Source organism: Cinclus cinclus, chromosome 14 (genome assembly GCF_963662255.1).
Source record: "Cinclus cinclus chromosome 14, bCinCin1.1, whole genome shotgun sequence".
Classification (NCBI taxonomy): Eukaryota; Metazoa; Chordata; class Aves; order Passeriformes; family Cinclidae; genus Cinclus; species Cinclus cinclus.
The window spans coordinates 9,829,521-9,849,938 of NC_085059.1; the positions used below are offsets into that span (position 1 = coordinate 9,829,521).

At 38.7% G+C, this 20,418-nt stretch overlaps 1 protein-coding gene across 1 annotated transcript; it reads right to left on the reverse strand.

Moving 5' to 3' along the window:
* Positions 1-762: 762 nt before the first annotated feature.
* Positions 763-16,806, reverse strand: GABRA6 (gamma-aminobutyric acid type A receptor subunit alpha6). Its single transcript, XM_062502312.1, has 7 exons — positions 16,789-16,806; positions 15,302-15,522; positions 15,117-15,199; positions 14,391-14,534; positions 13,821-13,973; positions 10,303-10,562; positions 763-1,357 (listed from the first exon to the last, which is right to left on the reverse strand). Exons 1-7 carry the CDS (start codon positions 16,789-16,791, stop codon positions 983-985), a joined length of 1,239 nt encoding a protein of 412 aa, XP_062358296.1. The 5' UTR covers positions 16,792-16,806; the 3' UTR covers positions 763-982.
* Positions 16,807-20,418: the final 3,612 nt, after the last annotated feature.

Genomic DNA, 20,418 nt, shown 5'->3' on the forward strand with positions numbered 1-20,418 from the left:
GCCTTCTAGCAGAGATAAGGGGCCAGCAATCAGCTGATCAGCACTCTCTTGTTTCCTCTGAACTGCAAGATCTCTTGGCTGCCCACAAGATTTCCCTCAGCCTGCTTTACCTTTAATCTAGGAAATAAAGGTACAGCCTGATCCCCACTCATACCAGATTTCCAGCCTCTGTTTTTACTGATGGAGGGACTTTGTGCATTTAGTGTTATCTAAATAATATTATTATCTCTCTAACTGTCCTAAATAAACTAAATGTACCAATCATATTGACTGCAATGTACAGTGAGATCCAAAACTCTATAGCAGTGAGGCAAATTAATGTATTTTTTCCCCAAGGAAATAGGATACCATTAACTTTAGGCAAAAAAGGAGTGGAAATGGAGATTTAAAGCATTAAAGACTTAAAGTTTAATGACTGATTACTAACTGATTATTCCAGACATGCTCAGTTTCCAGGGCACACATCTTTTCTGGACCTCATGGATACCTAAAGTTGTAATCACTCTCTGCTTGATTCAAACAAACTTAAGCAAAGATTTTTCAGCCTTATCTGCATAAGACCATACAGCTATATGAAAGAAACAGGAAAAATTTATTGAAATGTACAAAACTAAGGACTCTTGATTCACAAACATTCTACTGCATTTCTTAATCCTTTATACTATGTAACAAACATTTTGAGGAGACTTATGGTATTAGCTCACTGAGAAAACCTTAGGATATTAAAGTTCTTATCTCTTTCACTTCATAGCTTCAACAGGTACTTCTACCATTCCTTACACAGGTTAAGAAACAGAAGATTTAAGATCAGTTTGTTTGCTGAGAATGGCATCATGTGCTGTCTTACAGAGAATTTTCTGCTCAATGCAGTATGGGTTAGAGAGAGGTGTTTACATCTCCCTTTCTCAAACAGCCTTTCTGCATTGTGCTGAGTGCTACAGCTGTTTTTTTTTTCTTTTTTTTTTGAGAAAACCTTCTAGTATTACTCAGAAAGGAATGATGAACTGAGTTGCAACAGTAAATGAACAACTGAAATTGCTGCCCAAGTAAACATATTACATATTATAGAAGAACATTCAGAAAATTTACTACTCACTTCCATAGTGTCTTTCGAAAGATAAACAACCCAGTACACCAGGTTGAATCCTGCAAATGCCACTGGAAAGAGGATCCTGGAATACTGGTCTATTTTACTTGCACCTCCAATAGCTGGTGGTTGTGGTGGGGCTGGTGGTGGAACAGACAGTGGTTGACACTGGGCTGCAGTATTTGATATTATGCTGGGCTCAGGAGACTGCTCTGTCTGAGATGTTACAGAGTTTACTCGCTTCTTCAGGTTAGAGTTGGAGTCAGAATGCTGTGAAAGGAAAAAGAGGAAAAAGTGGTATTTGGATACAGAGTCTTAGGTTTTGTGATCTTTAGACTTCTTTCCACCTTTTAACTTAACTTTCTGATTTTATTGTTTCTCTGCTATAGTGCGATCACTGAAAATCAAAAAAATAATGCATCTATACAGAAGGATATATGTTTATGGCCTAAAGCTCTGTTGTAAACCCATAAAAGAATATGTGCTTTTCATATTTTTAACGCTGTGGCAAGCGGAAGCTCCAAGAGAGAAAAAGAAAAGATAGAGCTAAAAGAAAAAGAAGGTAATGGTGTATTTCAGTAGATTGGTATGACTGAAGTTTGTGTAGATATGGATCAAAACAGCAATATGGGCTGGCTCAGGTGCAGTCTTCCCTGGCTGAACCCATTGATGAGTTTGGTAAACACTGAATGGAGTCAAACAGTCATGCAAGAACTAGAAAACTGTGGCACAAGAAAAGCAATGGACTAACTTTACAGCTGCTGAAGACATGAATGCTAAAATGTCCTCTTGTTTCTTCTAGGATAAAATTTCATTTTTAAACTTTTTAAATTTTAAAATTAATATTTCATTATTCCCACAGCAATTCCATGCATACAACTGAAGACAAATACACTTAACTGTAATGGGACTTTACTTTCATTTAAGGTGAAATGAGACCAAATTACTCCCGTATTTTGTGCAGTATTCACAACCAGGTCCAATTACTCTTCAGAAAGCTGTATTAAAACCCTTACGAAAATTCAGCCAGAACTCAGGGACATGTAGAGCTTACCTCTTGGTTACTAGGCTAACATGTATATTCATTCTGTACACCTGTTCTCTTTGGGGCCATGTTGCCATTATTTTACTTTCACAAGAGTAGAAGTGATAGAATTCTTCCTTCCAGAAATGACTTAGGAATAGGATCTACCACAGGGTCTAAGGCTGCTCTAATGGATATCAATTACCCACTTGCATAGTAGTGTCAAAGACAAGGAAATATTCAAACATTGCTGCTACTGCCATATCCCAGGATGGCCATTAGTGGATGCATGGCAGCAGCTGTAAGATTTATCTGATGCTGAGAAAATACAGAAGGATGCTGAGAGTGATTACGTTTGTTTGTTGTTTGCTTCAAGATGAAGTACTGTAGTGTTCTGTTAATATGAAGCTTAAGCCTAAAACTTTGTCCGTAAAACTCATTTCCCAGATTATTGATGAAAAATCTTGTACACAAAACCACACAACCTTACACAGATGTTCTTGGATTTGAATGCAAAGCTTTTTCTGTCAGCAGAACAAGATGACCAAATGACTGAAGCAGATGAGGGAAGTCTTGGACAATATAAATAACTGCCAATATAACAGCATATACATCTATAGTAAAATGGAAGACAAACATTGGAATGATTTTAAGGTAGAAAAATTCTATTGGATAGGCAATTTCTAACAGCATTCATTGGGAGTGATTTAATGACAACCATTCACTTAAATGTAGCCTGCTGTCATCATTGTTGGGATTTATCTTGCAGGAGTTCTAAGCATGGGAACAGATTTTAGTCAATCAGACAAATGACTGAGTCACTAAAAGGAAAGGAAGCATTTTCTGAAATACATTGCCCACTCCTGTACTTGGGCCACAATTCTGGATAACAGACTAACCTAGCAGCACAGCTGGTGTCTCCTGGGTGACTTAAAATAGTTGTAACAGGAATTATCCTTCCAGAAGTCATTGTTGCTGTCAGAGAATGGGAAGAAGTGACATTTCTACACCAGGATGCCAAGTTCTGCTCATGAATGAATGGACTGGTATTCAACTAAAATTAGGGAGAGATGGATTTCTCACAGCTGATTTTAGTCTAAATAAAAGGTGATGAGAACATTATCTTACTTCAAAAGGATAAAGGTATTTTTTCTGTATGTATTCCTCTTACCTACTGCCCTTTTTCTTCCTCTACAACCAATCACCACTTCCAATTTGCCCTCTATATATTATATGACTGTTGTCATGTTCTGAATGGGTACTAAACAGCATTCCTGCTATTTGCCTATCTGGAACACAGATGTTTAGTTTTTTTTATTTTCCAGTAACACAGCAAACAACAGGCAGATTTAAATGGAGGATGATCTACAAATGTGTCACAGAAACAGAAAGAGGGTTATCCATGTCCACTTGCACTAATCATAATAATAATCCCACTATATAAACAGATTGGCTGACTGAGCCTGCCTTCCTGCTTTCACTCAAGTTCTATTCCATTTTGCCTGCATGCCCTACTTTGAACAGAACTTTACATGTTGCAAGGTATCTTGCTTTTCAATTTACTGTGGAATAACTTCACCTTTTGTGGAGAATATGTGGTTCCTAAAAATACAAGTGTTAAGGTGAATCTTAGCCCTTTTTATCTACAATATTCTGGTACAAAGTCGGTCAAATTCTACTCTGGATTATTTAAGCATGAATCAGGAATTACAGTGCTGAGGTGATGGAGTTAATAGTAAGTAGAACAGATGTAGCATATGGTCTTTGGATGATGTTTAGTACTGAAAATATTTGGAATGTGGAGGTAGTAAAATCTTTGTGATCATTTGAATAGGCACTTGGAAAAGTGCAATCCTGGTCATTATTTTATTTATATTTATTATATCTCATTCCCATATAAGGAGGATTGCTAAAGTAGGAGGATTATCTCAATGTGACTTCATCTCAAGAAAAACCCTGAGTAGTTCTTTACACTGTCTTTAATAGTCTTGTGTCCCCATAGTAGTGAACTCAGGGTCAAGTCTATTTTCTTCTAAATCCCTACTCAGGATGTGGAATTCTAAGTCCAAATATATTTCAGATGTGTAATGAGGATGTTTCTCAGTATGGGAGTTGTTTGTAGACCGGACTGCTGCCCCAGAACCACAACTCATATTTTTCATTGGAATTCCCTGCTAAACCAAGAAGAGGAGGCAGTGAGGAGACCATATAATTTCTTATTACAGTTGTTCTGAACAGCAGCTACAGTAATTTATCTACTATATCTAGATTTAACTTCTCCTTTTGACAAAGATTACATACAGTAGCATCATGAATGTTAACAAAACACAGAGAGAAAATGGAAATGAATAGCCTATTTTGCATAGCTCACAGGGCCAGTCACTCAAGTAAGGACTGTTTTACAAGTAGCAAGAGCAAGAAGCCTGAGGCACAGCACACTGTGTCATAAAGAAGTAATGGATTTTCTTAAGTTACCAAACCTTGATTCAGAAGAGTACTCTTGCACTCATGTGGAATGTTAGTCCCATCAGGCAATTAAATTTGCAACTCTGTGAGTAGGCAGTGACACAGAACAGATTGCCAGTTCCTTGTTTAATGTGAGACACCATTACACTGGACTAGAACAAACACTGGTATGTAGATGGCCTGTAAATTAGAGTCTGCCTTTTTACTAAGCTTTTGGAGCCGAGCTATCTCTTCCCCTGGAAAGCTCACAAAGCACCCTCATCCTGTCTATAAAGCTCTCTCTCTCACAGCTCCCCTCAATATCACTAGAATTTGCTTATACTCAGAATATCTCAGGAGGCTTTCATCAAATTTCTTGCATTCCAGATCTAAAAAAATCCATCATACATAACCTTGGATTAAACAGAATTCTTTGTCTGCTCTTTCTGATTCTTTTGGTGCCTGCTAACTGTGCATGAAGGCACTTTGTTCTTATGTTTCTTTCTCTCAAGAGATTTCTGTAATTCACATTTGTAGAATTCTCTGCTGCTTTGTACTGCAAATGCATATTCTCACTATCAGTTCAGTTTATAATTTAACAGTAACATGAGTCTCCTATACATGCAACCCAGATATTGGCTAACTTTAAACAAATTAATATCTGTATGTTCTTCCTTCTCTCTCTTTTACTTACATCTCTTCTTTCCTGCTAGCAATGCAGTAATAAGAGGTTCATGAGAATAAACTCTAAAAGTTTACACAAAAATAAGGTGTTGTTTCTTCTTTTCTTCGCAATTTATTTGATTAAAGGCACTGAACCCTCCTTATATCAAAACACACTCACAAACCAACCTAGAACCAGAACTAAGTGTGTGTAAAAGGCAGAATGCCTAATTAAATATATAACATTTTTTGCCTCTGGCATTAGGAGATACAGTTTGAGTAATAATTAGATACAGTTTGATACAATTTGAGTAACCAACCATTACAGACATAACAGCACACCTACTGACTTATCTCCCAAAGGGGGAGTTAAACATGCTTTAGCCCCTACATCCACCAGTGTGATCTGTAAAAACTCTCCTTAGCTATTGAACAATCCATATGCAGCATCTTCCAGCAGGAAAGTCCATTACAGTATGCAACATCATCTTTTGGCCATGACCTAAGGAACCTCATTCAATACAGTCCTGTGTAGTTTCAGTATCCATCTTGTGGCAGAGATTCATTATAAACCCTAATTTGGACACTTCTTTGACTGTCTTATCAGTGGGATCTGATTTTTAAAATGTCAAAATTGCAAATAATGTGTACTGTTTATAGATATAAACAGTGTCCTGCATAATCAAAAACTGAATATAGCTTAGAAGTCACAAATAACCCTAGCTTTAGGCATCTCTTTAGGAATTTTAATTTACTTTTGCTAGAAATACTGAGGAAAAACATGCAGACTTGTTTTCATCATTTTCTACCCTAGTAAAAAAGGGGTTAAGTCACTTAGGTTAAATCATTCACTTGGAGCATAGCAAAACCATGTTCAAATTCTCTCTTAACCTCTAGGAACTGAAATTCATTTCTCTCAGAACATAGCCTAAACATTAGGTGAAGGTGAATAAAGGGAGAGGCTGTTACCTTATTACTTCAAAGCTATTTTAATTTGCATGGAAAAATCTATCTATGTAGGCAGGAAGCATACCTTCAAAATAGCCAACGCCCATTTAATTAAAATTGCTGTCATATAAACCAGATATGCAGTAAGGAGACACCAGAGACTGGAACCTTGGTCATTCTCTTTTCAGCAGGAATGTGCTGTGGTAGAGTTTCTTCCTAAAAGAAGTTTATTTGTAGCATGCCAGAAAAAAACATATAATTGGCATAGAGCTTCTCTGCTGTCAATATATGTTTTTACATTAAACAGATTTAAATTTTCAAAGCCACATTTGGCTCTTAAATCTATCAGTGTCTGTCCATATGCTTTTCCTGTAATTAAATTTACTTTATTTTGTTCTCACTACCCTCCTGCAAAAGAAGTACTGGGATTAGGCCTCAGTGTTCTCAGTCAAGACCTTAAAGCATATATCTGTTTCTAGGATGATATCTAAAGGGTGGCTGATGATTCAGATTGGAGTATACTGTTACATCAGGACACTCATTAAACATACTTAATATATTCTGACATAATTACAGGAAGCTAAATTCTCTATACCAGTGACATATGGCTGCTCTGCAGTTGGTGAGGTTTGTTAAAGAGAATAAGAACCCTTTCCTGCCCAAGCCATGTTGTTTTGAAACACAAGGCTGGAGGGAGAAGGAAGCTCTCCCAGAGGTATTTCACTGCTGATTTCTGTTAAAACATGAGGTCTTTTAGAACATAACTGTAATCAAGCTGTTACAGGGTGGTAATCTTTTGTCTTTTCCATGTAGCCTCTCACATGGAAAGGAAGTCTTTTGATCCGTGGGGTTACCCCCAACCATCCCAAAAAGCATTACTGCAAATGGTGTGCTCCACACAGCATCACCAATTCCCTTCCCCTGCAAGTTCCAGGACTGGGATCTCCCTGGGAAAAGGAAGCCATCAAGAAGAAACAATGCAATTGATACAGAAAATATACATTTGAAATCGATTTAAAAGCTAAATGCCATCATGGCTTTGTATGTGTATGTGTAAGATGTTTGGTTTTGACATGCTAAAACCAGCTTGGCCACCATATGAGTAAGAACAGGTTTGTGTCAGAGTCCAGATGAATACTCAGCTTGTTGCCGTCGTGTTCTGCAGTGGAACACCCATAGTTTTGTATTTCACACAGGGATTGCCTGCAGCTGATGAAGAGAGCAAGCCAAATTCTGCTCTCAGTTAACTGAGGTAAATAAAGAGGCTTTCCTGGAGCCAGCCCAGGCCTGCTGGCCTCTCAGCTCTCCACCGAGCACACAGGCACAGCCTCATCTCTCTTACTGAACCCACCACAGCTCAGTGGCTGCAGCATTTTCTCCTACTTTCATTCTACAATAGAGCAGAATTTGGTATTCTGACATATTTATTTTCTGAGTGTAAAGGTATTTTGGCTACGTTATAAAAACCTGTGTGAGAGACTTTCGTTTAATAAAGCAGAATTTTAAATAAAATTGACTAGAATGAAATGGAAAGAAGGCTGCTTGATAATACTTTACGTTTTTGTTTGTTTTTCAAGAAACATTTAATCAGGATTTTAAAAAAATATATTCTGTAGATGGGCTTATCTTCATTTTAGGCCCTCATTCAAGCAGGAAAAGTTTCTAAGTGGCTATTTTGAGACTCTTTTCTATTTTCATTTATACCAAACCCATTTATATGAAACTCCCCAGGCTTTTCTTATGCAGTAGTGGGTCTACCTGTCAAACAAAAAGTACTAGTTCTGACATCCTAAGGTTATTCCTACCATGATTTCCTTTACCCCCTCTTCAGATCAGTTAAAATAACAGATCATTAAAAACATACAGTCTGTGTGTTATTATTAATGTTGCTGTTGGTAGCAGAGTTTCACTGGCAGTTGCATAGCCAAAAAAATTCTGAAGTACATTTGAGTTTTTGTTTCAGAAATGGACTCTCTGAAGCTAAGTAAACCTTTAAATCCTCATGTAAAAATATCAGCTGACATCTAAAAATGCAAAAGACAGCATTTTTGACACAGTTTGCTACTCTTCCTCCTACACCTAAAATTCTAACAACTCTACATTGAAAAATCACACATAAAAATACTACAGTCACAAAATAGATGGAAAATTTTACTTTGCTATCTAAAAGAGAAGAAAGAAGTTAAAAAGAAAATAAAATCATTGATTAGAAAAGAAAAAGCACCAAAGTACAGGGTATGAGAGAAGAAAAATATGTTTTTATAATCAAATAAAGTAGACATCTACATTAAAAATAATGTATAAGATATGGATTCTCTTTAGCTTTTATTTCTAGTGACTTGAAAACAATATTTTTAGAAGAGAGACAGAGAAAATGAGGAGAAAAGACAAGAAGAAAAGCAGGAGAGTAAGATAAATTATCAATGAGGTAATGAATAAGTATTGGGCACTGTAGAAATTTAAAAAAAAAAGAAAAAAAAAGAAGGAAAATAACTGAAAGGATTTAGAGGCAAGCAATTGGAATAACTGGGGAACACAGAGAAATAAAAAGTAATTTGGGACCTCAGAAAGGACTTCCTAAATCTACATTAAGAAATAAACTGAGTATTATTAAGGCTGTATGCCTTAAAAATTACTGCCCTTGGACCATTAATGTAGCTATAGAAGCAAAAGGCCCAGTGAGAATGACAGTCCTGAGGAAACTGTCATATATTCATTCAATCAGGCTGTGTTAAATACACTGTTTGCATTCAAATTCGATGCTCAGATCTGTCTCATATGAAATTTTACCACTGACTGCAGTATGTCTATCAATGTGACAACATACGAAAGTTCCTTCCCTCTTATCTCTACCAAAATTAAAAAAAAGAAAAAGGAATGAAAAAATAAAAGCTTCTTAAAATCTGCTGTCCTGTAATCACTCCTTTTTCCCAGAATGCCCTTCTGGAAGGCAACCTTTTAAATGCAATATCTAATTCTTCTAGAAGCCTTTTTGCGACATCATCTCGCCTTCAGTTATAAGTTCCCTTCATTTTTATAATCTCACTGAGTTTGCTCTTTCTATTACTGCAATTCTTACAGAGAACTGATCCTGGGAGAAAAAAGTGGTGGATGTACAGGGCTTGAAAATGACTGTTTGCTTTGAGCAAGATCAGGTCTGCAAAAATTTGTGGACATTGTGGGCTATTTTAGAGACCAAGTTTACTTTGGGACCCTAAATGTTACAGGATTTACTACTCTTCTAGGTCTGTATAGTGTCAGCTAGATGTAAGTAATTTTCTTGAGCAGATTGTTGCAAGGTGCTTCCTATATGCGTATTTTATTCCAAGATGCTATTTTATTTTTTTTTGCTGGTTTTTACTTGAAAAACCTAACAAGTTAATATTTACAAAACAGGAAGGAGTGTCTTCAGTTCGCTCTTTGCTTGTTTGTGGCTGAAGAGCTTGATAAGAAATTTGTGTCTTTTAACTTTGTGAAGCTGATTTTGAAACAGGAAGGCCACAGTGATAAATATTCATGATTTAGCATGAGATTTACAGAGTAAAATTTGCAAGCAATTCTGACACAGGTTTTTTGATATTAGAAAGACTTCCTGTCTTTCACATGTACTAAAATGTATCATTCATTCATGTTTTTTTTCCCACCAACACAGATTTCATAAAGGTAACAGATGCCAAGTTTATGTAAAGGCTATTTACCCATCTTCCAGATGACTCACTTATGGTGTGTACCCTTGTACTACAGTGATCCCAAAATCATCTGGCTAATGCACATGTTCATTCTATTGTACACTGTCCCACAGACTCTGCAGACTTACTGGGAGCCACAGCTGCCTGACAATACTGCCTACAGCATAACTCAAGAAAAGAATCATGGATAACAGTCTAATAGCTTTCCTTAAATATCTTGTCAAATAAACATCTCTCCAGAAAATCATATTGCAAATTTAAATAAACAGTACAAATAAATGAAGTATTTTCATTTTCTGGAATCAGAACAATGCCTTTGATAAATAGACATAATCTGGTTACATAATCTGTTTCAGGTTAAGATCATATTTTAATATTGTTTTGCATTCACTACTTCAGCTGCCTGTTCCTATATGATGCTTATTATCAGAAAAGCAAGCAATTACCGAGACAATCTCGTCCTCTGCCGGTACAGTTGCTGCTGATAGTGCTGCTGCCAGTGCTGCTGCCCTGGCTGCCTTCCTCATCGCTCTCTGAGTCTGCAGATTGGTGAAGTAGTTGACAGCTGCAAACTCAATAAGTGCAGAGAAGACAAAGGCAAAGCACACGGCTATGAACCAATCCATGGCAGTGGCATAGGACACCTTGGGAAGAGAATGGCGGGCACTGATGCTTAAAGTGGTCATTGTGAGAACTGTAGTGATTCCTTGAAAACAAGAGAAAAGAAATGGGGGCCATTAGAACTTTGCTTCAGCCCTGCTACTCTTAAATTCATATATATGAAAAAAACAAAGCACAACACCCTTTTAGATTTTAGCTGTCATCCTACATCCCACCTAATCAACCAGACTCCTAAGCATTTTGTATCCTTAAATTACTCATTTATACTGCATTTGGCATCTAAAAGGTCTGGAAAAACTTCCTTAATGCATTGAGCACACTGAAAGGTAAGATAACATTCTACGTGCTGCAGATTCTTAGAATTGTGATAAACATGGCTATAACAAAATCCAGGCTCAAAATATGAAGGAGATTTTCCTTGGGGGGTTAGTAAGTGGGATGTTTGGCAGAAACCTGGATTCACATATTGTCATTCCCCAACAGTGATCCTCTCTTTCTCCTATTGCTGTACAAGACAGACCATGGCTTACAGAACGCTCGCTAAATCAGTCAAATTCTACATTAAAAACAGTCAGATCCTGATCCAAACATTTCAAGTAATAACACTTTGGTACCCTGAGTTGTTGTCTTTAATCACTGGATACAGTTTTTAAGATTCACTAAGAGTATCTTGATTTGAAAGCGCCTGTAGTTACAGATAGGGAAGGACAGAAAAGCTACTTCTCTAGAGCTGCTTATCAATTTTCACAGAGCAAATATGGTAATGTAGATCATGGGCCCCATGGTGTTCTTCACATGAATTAATAAATTTATTCTATGTTGGAGTGTACAGCATTAATAATGTAGGAAATATACTTGCTTCCTACTGCTGCCTAATACAAGCAAAAATGCAAGAACAAACTCAATCATTTACATACAAGCCTCTGTGACTCATATTTACTTATAATTATGCCTGCTAGAATGTAAAAGCTGTGGGTATTTAAAGACAATAAGATGGAGAATATCCTCCTCTCCCATTTTCTACAGTTGGACAAAGGTAGGTGGTGAAAAAAGATGTTATAATGTCATATTGTAACGATCATGTTGAATTGATGAAGCAATATGCTGTGAGTGATGCTCAGAGGAAAGGGTGCAGTGTCATAGCATATTGCAGCATCCCGACAGGGTGACATTACTTTCAGATTTTCTCTGCAATTCTTTCATATGATGTGGCTTGCCAGCTGTCTAAGGTTAACTATGTCCCAATGTCATTACTTAACACTTTTAAATTAAATACAAATTGGAGATGTTATACAAATATGTAGGATCCCTACTTCTCACAAATCTGCCAGACTCATTTTATAATATGAATACAACTATGCTGAGATCTATTTCAATTTCAAAGGTCCGGAATGAACTTTTTGAAATGATGTGTGATTAGATTAGAATCTGTCCATGTGCTAGTTAGTAATGTAATTGATATATTCTGTGTCTGAATAAAATCTTACTGCAGCAGGAATTCAACTTAGGAAAAGGTCTCCTATTCTATTACAGATATAGATAGGAATTCTCTCAACATGGAGTGAATACTGATGAAATGCTCTACACTGTGGAAAGATACTTCATCAAGCTGAATACCAAATTACAGTGGGTAAACTGTGCAATTGCTGATTGTTTACCCTTGTCTTTACACTTTGAACACCTCTTGGAAAATTTTGAAGAATATGTTACATAATGCAAACACTGAAATCTGATAACTGGCATCCATTTTGGAGGTAAACAAAGTCCTTTAATTATTTCATGCTGAGACACTGGTTTAGGCATATCGTTATTCTTCTACTATTAATAACTCTTCTCTCAAATTCAGTTTTGGGACTTAAAAGTAAAAGTGAAAATCTGTAATTCAATCATTTACAATATGATGCATTTTAAACCTACTCCATTTTAAATTTTTTCTTTTTCACTGAAAAAGACTGGAAGTCTTGTTTTGTCATAAGAAATTTTCCCTCTTTTCCTTAGATTAAGGTATTCAGAATCCATTTAAACAAGATTTTAAACAAGTCAGGACTACAAATTCAGCCTGTGCCCTGAGAGAAATACAAATGGAATAAGGATTGAAATATTCTTTTAAAATGCTACTATCACTATTTTCCACAATACAGAAAGGTGTTTATTTTGCTCTTTTCATTAAATGTTTTCTCAAGTCCATCTTACTCTTCAGTAAGAGGACAGTAACTAAGAGCTGTTATTCCAGGGCTTGGGGTGTTTATATAATTACTACCACACTGGCTGTAGACTTACTTGCACATCTCTTGAAGCATGCACAGTTACCTTCCATGCTCACTATGTTGGAAGTATTTTTTACTCAAAATGTAAAGGATGTAACTTGTGTCATTACAACATGAAGCTTCATTTGGCAACATGAAGCCACATCAGGTAGCATCATATCTGTAGTATAAACCTCATATATATATGAACCAGGAAATTCAAAGCTTTGAGAGCCTTAATTCAAGCCACTGGAAAGACAAAAAAAAGGCTCTGCCATGCAGTATGTATACATCTTTCTCATTATAACTTCAAGCTGTGCTAGGGACATTACTCACCTCACTGATCTTTATCCATCTAAAGCCCTTGTTAGCTGTTTAGATACCTTTGTAGCCAAGGAGAATAAAGCGCTTCAAATTGAGTGTTAGATAAGGTACCTTATATCAGATAATAACTGCATGCAGTGTGATTTTTTTTCTTTTAAAGCTTTAACTCATATTGGTTTCACAAGACAATAAATCCATAGGAAAAAAATCCTCTTTAAAAAAATGAAGAGGTTGACATTTACTTTGAAATTGTCCCTTCCTGCATACAAAAGTATATTGAATATCATCACAAACAAGTCTGGCTAATCAAACATTCTGAGTCAAGAATTTTGACTCTCATAGGTAAATTTATTACAATTTGGTTTCACTTTAGTATTTTCTTTTGCTGACTGAAACCTACTAGCTGCCTTTCATAATCCCCCTGGATTACAGTACCTAACAGATACAATGGATTCAACACAATGAATTAAATTAATGACAAAAGGAAAAAAAACAAATACCAGCCACAGTTCTTGCCGGAACAGATTCTTTGTTGATCCAAAACACAACTTGAGACAAGACTACAGTCATGATGCATGGAATGTATGTCTGAATGAGATAGTAGCCTATTTTTCTTTGCAGATGGAAATAGAGCAGCTGGAGTGAATATTCACCTAAAACAAACAAGTAATGAAAGGAATGAATGAATGAATGAATGAATGAATGAATGAATGAATGAATGAATGAATGATAGATGTGATACTGAGCTGTTCAAAGACCTTAATACAGCATACCAAAAACTGTCCTGGCTGGAACAGACTCCTTGTTAATCCAGAAAGACACCTGAGAAAGAATGACTGTCATAATGCAAGGAGTGTATATCTGTATCATGAAGTAGCCCATCTTCCTTTGCAAGTGGAAATAAACTGTCATGATTACATATTCACCTGGTAAGAGACAAGTATGTCAGTATTATTTTGGCAACATGTGTGTGAACATTATTGGCTTAAACCCAACATATTATGTTCTGATGAAATCACAGACCTCCTAGTGCATAATAAAAATAAGCTGCTTAAAAAAAAAAAAGCAAAGTGACCTTATGGAAAGAGAGCAGAATAATATTAATTTCATATATTGTTTTTACTGGGGTGGAAATGCAGTGCAAATTCTTACAAATCTCATGAAAAATTCTGTATTTGATGGGACTGTATTGAAAAACTGTCCTTTAAGAGACAATGTCTGTCCAAGTTTTACTTTTTAAAATGGCAAAAGAGAATTAATTTCATTCTATATGAATAAAAGCCCTGTAATATATTATCAAGATGTTTCACAACACCAGTAGTTTCCACATTACTCCATCTTACCTGTGTTAGATTTAATTGTTTCACTAGATACAGTTTGTCCTATGAGGTCATACTGCAGAAGACTGGAAGACTCCTGTGGTACTTCTACTGAGTGTAATGGTCCTTTTTTCCAAGTATAAATTATTTCACTTTTTGGATAAGCATCTGAGTAACAAAGGAGAAATTTACCATTACTAATTAGATATTTTATAAGCAATTGAAAAGGTAAGTAGAATAATCCCTTTTGTAGCTTAAATGCTCACAGAAACATGCATTCTACTCCAGTAAGTTCCTAACCTCATCAATGACAAAATGGAAAAAAAAGCAACAATGAGAGAATGGCTGAGATGGGACCTGAGAGGAACTAGCTTTCACATCTTAATTTGCTATAAAGCATACACATTGATTACCACAGATCAACTACATATTTTCAAAATTGATTACCACAGACTACATATTTTCAAAATTATAAGTAATACAGTAAATGTAGCAGAGGTTTTGAGATTTGTTGAAGGACCAACTTTGACTACCAGAAGTGTAAAAATAATAAACAATAAAACATGCCTCAACAGTCACCCTTCAGTGAATAAATCCATGTCCATATGAATGGTCTGAGTCTCAGAGAAACAAGTAAAATTTTAGTATAAAAATACAACTTAAAATTTCAGCTACGACACTAAGTAATATCTTAGGATCTTCTGACCAAATGCGTTACTTTAACAAAATGAAAGATATAGAAAAACTTACAGCTTCCAAATTTCAGTGGACAAGCATGTCCATCCATCGGGAAGTTCACCAGCCTCATAGGACAATCAGCATTAATGGTTAGTCTAGAATACATTGGTGTTGACAATGAAAACTTATGGTATGTAGGAAAATGCTGATAGAATCAAAAATGCAGGTCAACCAAAAGCAAAAGAACAAACTCTTACCTCATTGTGTAAAGAATAGTTCCATTCTGCATAATTCTGAAAAGTTTGTTAGGAGTTGTCATATTGTGAGCAATTGATTTTTTTCCATTTCTAAAAAATGTGTCCGGTGTCCAAATTTTACTGACCATTAAATTGTTTAGTCTCAAAATTTCAGTTGGCCCACTAAATTTCAACCTCTCATCAGTCCACGTTTGACGAAAGAAGACATCCATTGTGTATTCCTATGGAAAATAAATAGGGGTTGACTTCTGTGTAGGGGTCAGCAGTCCCAAGTGGCTGTGGGGACAGTAACTCCATTAACACAACCTAACACACATTTCAATGGCACGTCATTTACTGCTTACACACTTGATCCTATTAAGTAGTTACTAAAATAAGTAACTTACATTAAGTAGTTACTAAAAAAGTTATCCATGAAAACATATCCTATTTTCTTATTATTTGAAGAATAGTCACAAATGAATCAGTGAACTGGTAATTTGACATGAGTAAGGAAAAAAAAGAAAAACAACCCTCATTGTACTCTCATAGATAATAATTCAATTCAAAGTGACTGAGTTCTAAGAAAATACAGTCTAATTTTCAAAGTGCAAGACTAAACTATCAATGTTTAATTGCCAGAAACAAAAAGATAAACTTGGTGACTCTTCTGCAGCTTGCTTTGGATATTCACAAAGTAAGGACTGATCTGAGTCACATCACAGGATTATGGTGTCCAGTTAATCAATGGGACTCCTCTTCAAGAATTCTTAGTAATATTTGCACAAGTTTTCAGAGAAGAGCCCTCTACAGAAGTTCCTTAGGAAACAAAGCTAAACCTGGCTAGGGGCAAGTTTTGTAAGAATGCAAGATTATGCCTTCTCTTAGACTGACTGATGAAGAGCAGTGGAAAAACTTTGGTAGTCCTTGGAGCCCACAGTTCTCAGCCTGAAAACTGGACTGCAGGCTCAGGTGAGCTGGTGTTAGATGAGTGCACAAGGGCAAAAATAGCAGCCCAAGTCAATCTCCAGGAAGAGAACAGCAATGACATCTTCACTTCCATATCTTAACATGTTCCTGGGGGCTACTGCTGTAGTTGCCATAGTTCACCCAAGTCTGCAGCTGCCTGAGTTTGGGGGCACACAGCATGGCCAGGGGCAGCTGTGTCAGCAAAGGCACCATTCCCCTGCGGCTGCTCATTCGGTTGCCTCCTACCAGGCAGCGTTCTGCAAAGCTGTGCTGGGTCACGGGTGCTCACCATCTTCTTCATAGGGTTAAAGACGCCTCTTTTACCTGTGGCCGTGCTCTCACCTGAGGCTGTGTGCGCCTAGCCCCGGCTGGCGCGGTCGGGAAATAGCTGTATGCAGCTCTGGCCAAACTGCTCTGCTGGGCCCTAGAGATTGTCTAAGAGATTAAGCCTCGTAATCTGCTTTAATGACGGTCAACTCAGATGCCACCGTAATGAATCCCGGGAAAACAGAGCAGGGAAGGCGAGTGGGGGCCCTTACCATCTCCACGTCGGACACCGGCCCGAAGCTTGTCACGTAGATGTCCGTCTTGACTTCTGTCACGGCCCCTGCGGGACACGGAGAGGGGCTGGGAGAGGGGCTGGGAGAGGAGCGGGGAGAGGAGCGGGGACAGGGGCTGGGAGAGGGGCTGGGAGAGGAGCGGGGACAGGGGCTGGGAGAGGAGCTGGGAGAGGAGCGGGGAGAGGAGCGGGGAGAGGGGCTGGGAGAGGGGCTGGGAGAGGAGCGGGGAGAGGAGCGGGGAGAGGAGCGGGGACAGGGGCTGGGAGAGGAGCGGGGACAGGGGCTGGGAGAGGGGCTGGGAGAGGAGCTGGGAGAGGAGCGGGGACAGGAGCGGGGACAGGGGCTGGGAGAGGAGCGGGGCCCGTGCTGCGGGGCCCCCCGGTTCGAGGGCAGCGGAGACGCCCCGCAAGAGCCGGGGGCTGTGGGGCACAGGCAACTTCGCTGCTTTGCCGCTGCTTTTGGGGTTCCACCGCGTCCCTCCTGCCACGGGTCCGACACGAGCTGCTCTTGCCCGGGGCAGCCCTCGCCCTTCCCCACCCGCCGGCTCCCGGAAAGGACGGGGCTTCCCCGCTACCTCCAAATCCCGGCCGGAGCCTGTTGTCGTAGCCGTCCAACAACTTGTCGAGGATCCGAGTGATGTTTTCCGAGTAGAGGTCAGCACCGTCGCTCTGGTCCCCCAGCGCCGTCCCCACGCTGCGGGAAGAGGCCAGTCCCCGTCAGCCCTGCGGCCGAAATCGCGCCCGGCGAGGCCCCGGCCCGGGGAGCGCAGGGAGGGGAGAGCTCCTCGCCCGCTCCTCCGAGCTGCGGGGAGCCCTCGGGGCTCTCACTCACCTCACGGCGACACACGCCCAGGCGAGCAGCAGAGCCATGCCGCAGGTGTGTGCGGGGACACCCAGGTGCCCTCACACCCGTCAGCTGGAGCCAGTGTCGGTGCTCATCCTTCCCCTGGGCCCCGGGGCTCGGCCGGGTGAGGCTCGGGCAGAGCCCGGCTGGCTCAGACCCGGCCCCGCGGTCTCGGGCTGGCCCTGCCCGGGCTGGGGACGTGCGAGTCCCTCGGGTTCGCCACTGCCGGTCAACCTCGTCTGACTGTGCCGGCGGGGGAATTAGGGCTTGAAGGGACGGTACGCGGTCGGAGAGCAGTGACAATAATCGAATAAGGCATTAGGGGAGATTAAAAGGAAGAAATCCACTGCTAGTTTTGGCATGGAATTAGCAGGGGCCCGTTAGGAAATCTGGAAAAGCGCTGGCATCTTGCTGATAGAGATTATGTTAGAAATGGCCTCAGCTTTTATTATGTTTATGGTTCACAGGGAGATTATTATACAGCTTCTATGTCATTAGAACTTTGGAGGGGGGAAGGGGGTACCCTATATTTTACGAGTTACTGGGGGTTTTAACCTTTCTCAGCAGTTTTCCTGTTGATCAGTTCTTCAGAATTGTACAGAGATCTCCAGTATCTAAGCGCTGATATCTAGACATTGAACACTAAAAGTTGGTTCTGGTCCAGATTTCTAGGTTTATTTCGTTTTCCTTTTTTTGTTTGGTTGGTTTTGGTTTTGGTTTTTGTTGGGGGTTTTTTGTTTGTTTTGGGTTTGTTTTTTTTCATACTAAGCTGTTTCAGAGGGTTACGCTCAGAGATTGCACTCAGACTTTAAACCAAGGCATTACCAGGACTTCTGTTAGAACTGGAGCTCCTTACTTTTAAACCACTGGGATTATATATGATTACTAATTTTGTCCTGATAAGTACTGACAGGGTCATTACTGGCCCTTCCTTCAGTAAGTATGTTCACGTAGTCAGCCCTTAAGGAATAAAAAGTTCACACTGCTCCAGCTCTTTCTGTGGCCTTATTACTTCTCAAAACACAAGTGAATGATGTAACATTTACATCATTTAGCTACACTGTGAACAAAGGAATTGAGTCCATTTTCTTTCCATGGTAGCATAGGGGGACAAATAAATACACCAAAAGAAATCGGTTGTTTTTGTAATATTTTGTTGCATAAACCTCATTTTCAGTACCAGCTTCTAAGAAAATATATTAATTATCATGAAATGGAAAAAAATGTATTTACATGAGACTAGGAAAGTCATGTATTTACTCAGGAGTAAAACTAGATCAGCACTGACACTGGGGTTTTGTGCTCAAGTTTTGTGTTTAAGAGAGACTGTGATGCTACAAAACCAAGAGAATTCCATGGTGTAATTGAAAATATAAGATACCCTCAGTCACTGAGTCCCTTTCCCTTTTGGCATGGGCAGTAATGTGACATAGTTGGGCTCTGCATATTGCCAGAGCTCCAGGTCTGCCTTTGAACAGTTGGAAACATGAGTTCCTGAGAATCCCTGGAAACACTCTCTGAATACACCAAAGATGTGAATTCTGTGGATTCATCATGGGCTGGCATAGCTCAGGATTTTTGCTGTTATTCAGAACCATTCATCTGCATTAATTTATTCATAGACAATACTCCTGCATCTATGAAAAATCAAAGGTTTGTATGAAATACTAAATGGCACAGGGAAAAGAAGAAAAGGGAATTAAACAAATCAGAACCTTCTGGGGTTATGTTCTTCTCTCTGGACTTAATTAAAATCTACTGCTTGAAACTTTATCCCATTTTTTGTATATGTTTAATCTTAGACATGTTTGACTTATTTGTGTGCATCACTCTTCTCAGAATATTAAAACTGCTTAGCATGTAAACATCATTAATACCCATTTTTGTAAATATGCATCCATTAATATTAAATATGTAAATACACTTAAAAGTTTAGGGCTCTTTTTTCTTTTATTTTTCTTGACCCATTGGATCACTATTTACTTCTAAGGGTTCTATGTTCCATGTTTTACCTTGCATCTCTTCTTGGTATAATGTCCTTTTTTCAATAAGGGAAAAAAAGTCTAGGCAAAATATTAACAGTATTCAAATTTCCTTCAAAAAATGTGCAAGAAGAGCTAACTTTATAAAATTAAGCATATGCTGTGTCCCATCAGCCTCCCCCAGCTGAATAGAACACATCCAATTTGTCTTGTTTTGAAAGGTTTCTTTTAATAAGCATCTCCTGAGTATTAAAATGCCAGTGCTACATGGGGCCACCAACCACTCCTTACTTCTTTTAATTCACTTTGTTTTTTTGTGAATTAGGTAAGTCACATTTTTTGTTAATTGCATAATTGTCAATTGCGTTTGGTTCAATGGCACCCTGTTCCAAAATAGCCTCCTATTGTGTATAAATAGAACCAATCTGTCTCATTCACTACGAGTAGATTGGGATGTGAGTCAGAGACATAGAGTTTTTCTTTTTCCCCCTTTACCTGAAATTTGGGAGGGTTTAATACATTTGCTTTTTGGACCAGGTTGGGCTGCATCCCAGGCTAGGATGTTCTCTGGACTTCCCTTTGTTGTCTACGATTATCTCACCTCTGAGTCTAGCCCAACAATTCTTGCATGGCAGCAAGGATCTCTGATGGCAAAGCAAGAAACTTGGGCAGTGGACTGCAGTCTTTGAATAAGTTGTATCATTTCAGTATGGGATTTCCCTGCAAAAAAATGACATGATAATGTTCTTCATAAGAAATTTGCAGTTAGAGTCAAAGACTAAAA

Coding starts and splice junctions, on each gene's coding strand:
- GABRA6 (XM_062502312.1), bottom strand. Junction 14,535..15,116: donor TCCACTGAAATTTGGAAGCT/GTAAGTTTTTCT, acceptor TTTGTTACTCAG/ATGCTTATCCAAAAAGTGAA. Junction 1,358..10,302: donor CAGAGGACGAGATTGTCTCG/GTAATTGCTTGC, acceptor TTCCTTTCACAG/CATTCTGACTCCAACTCTAA.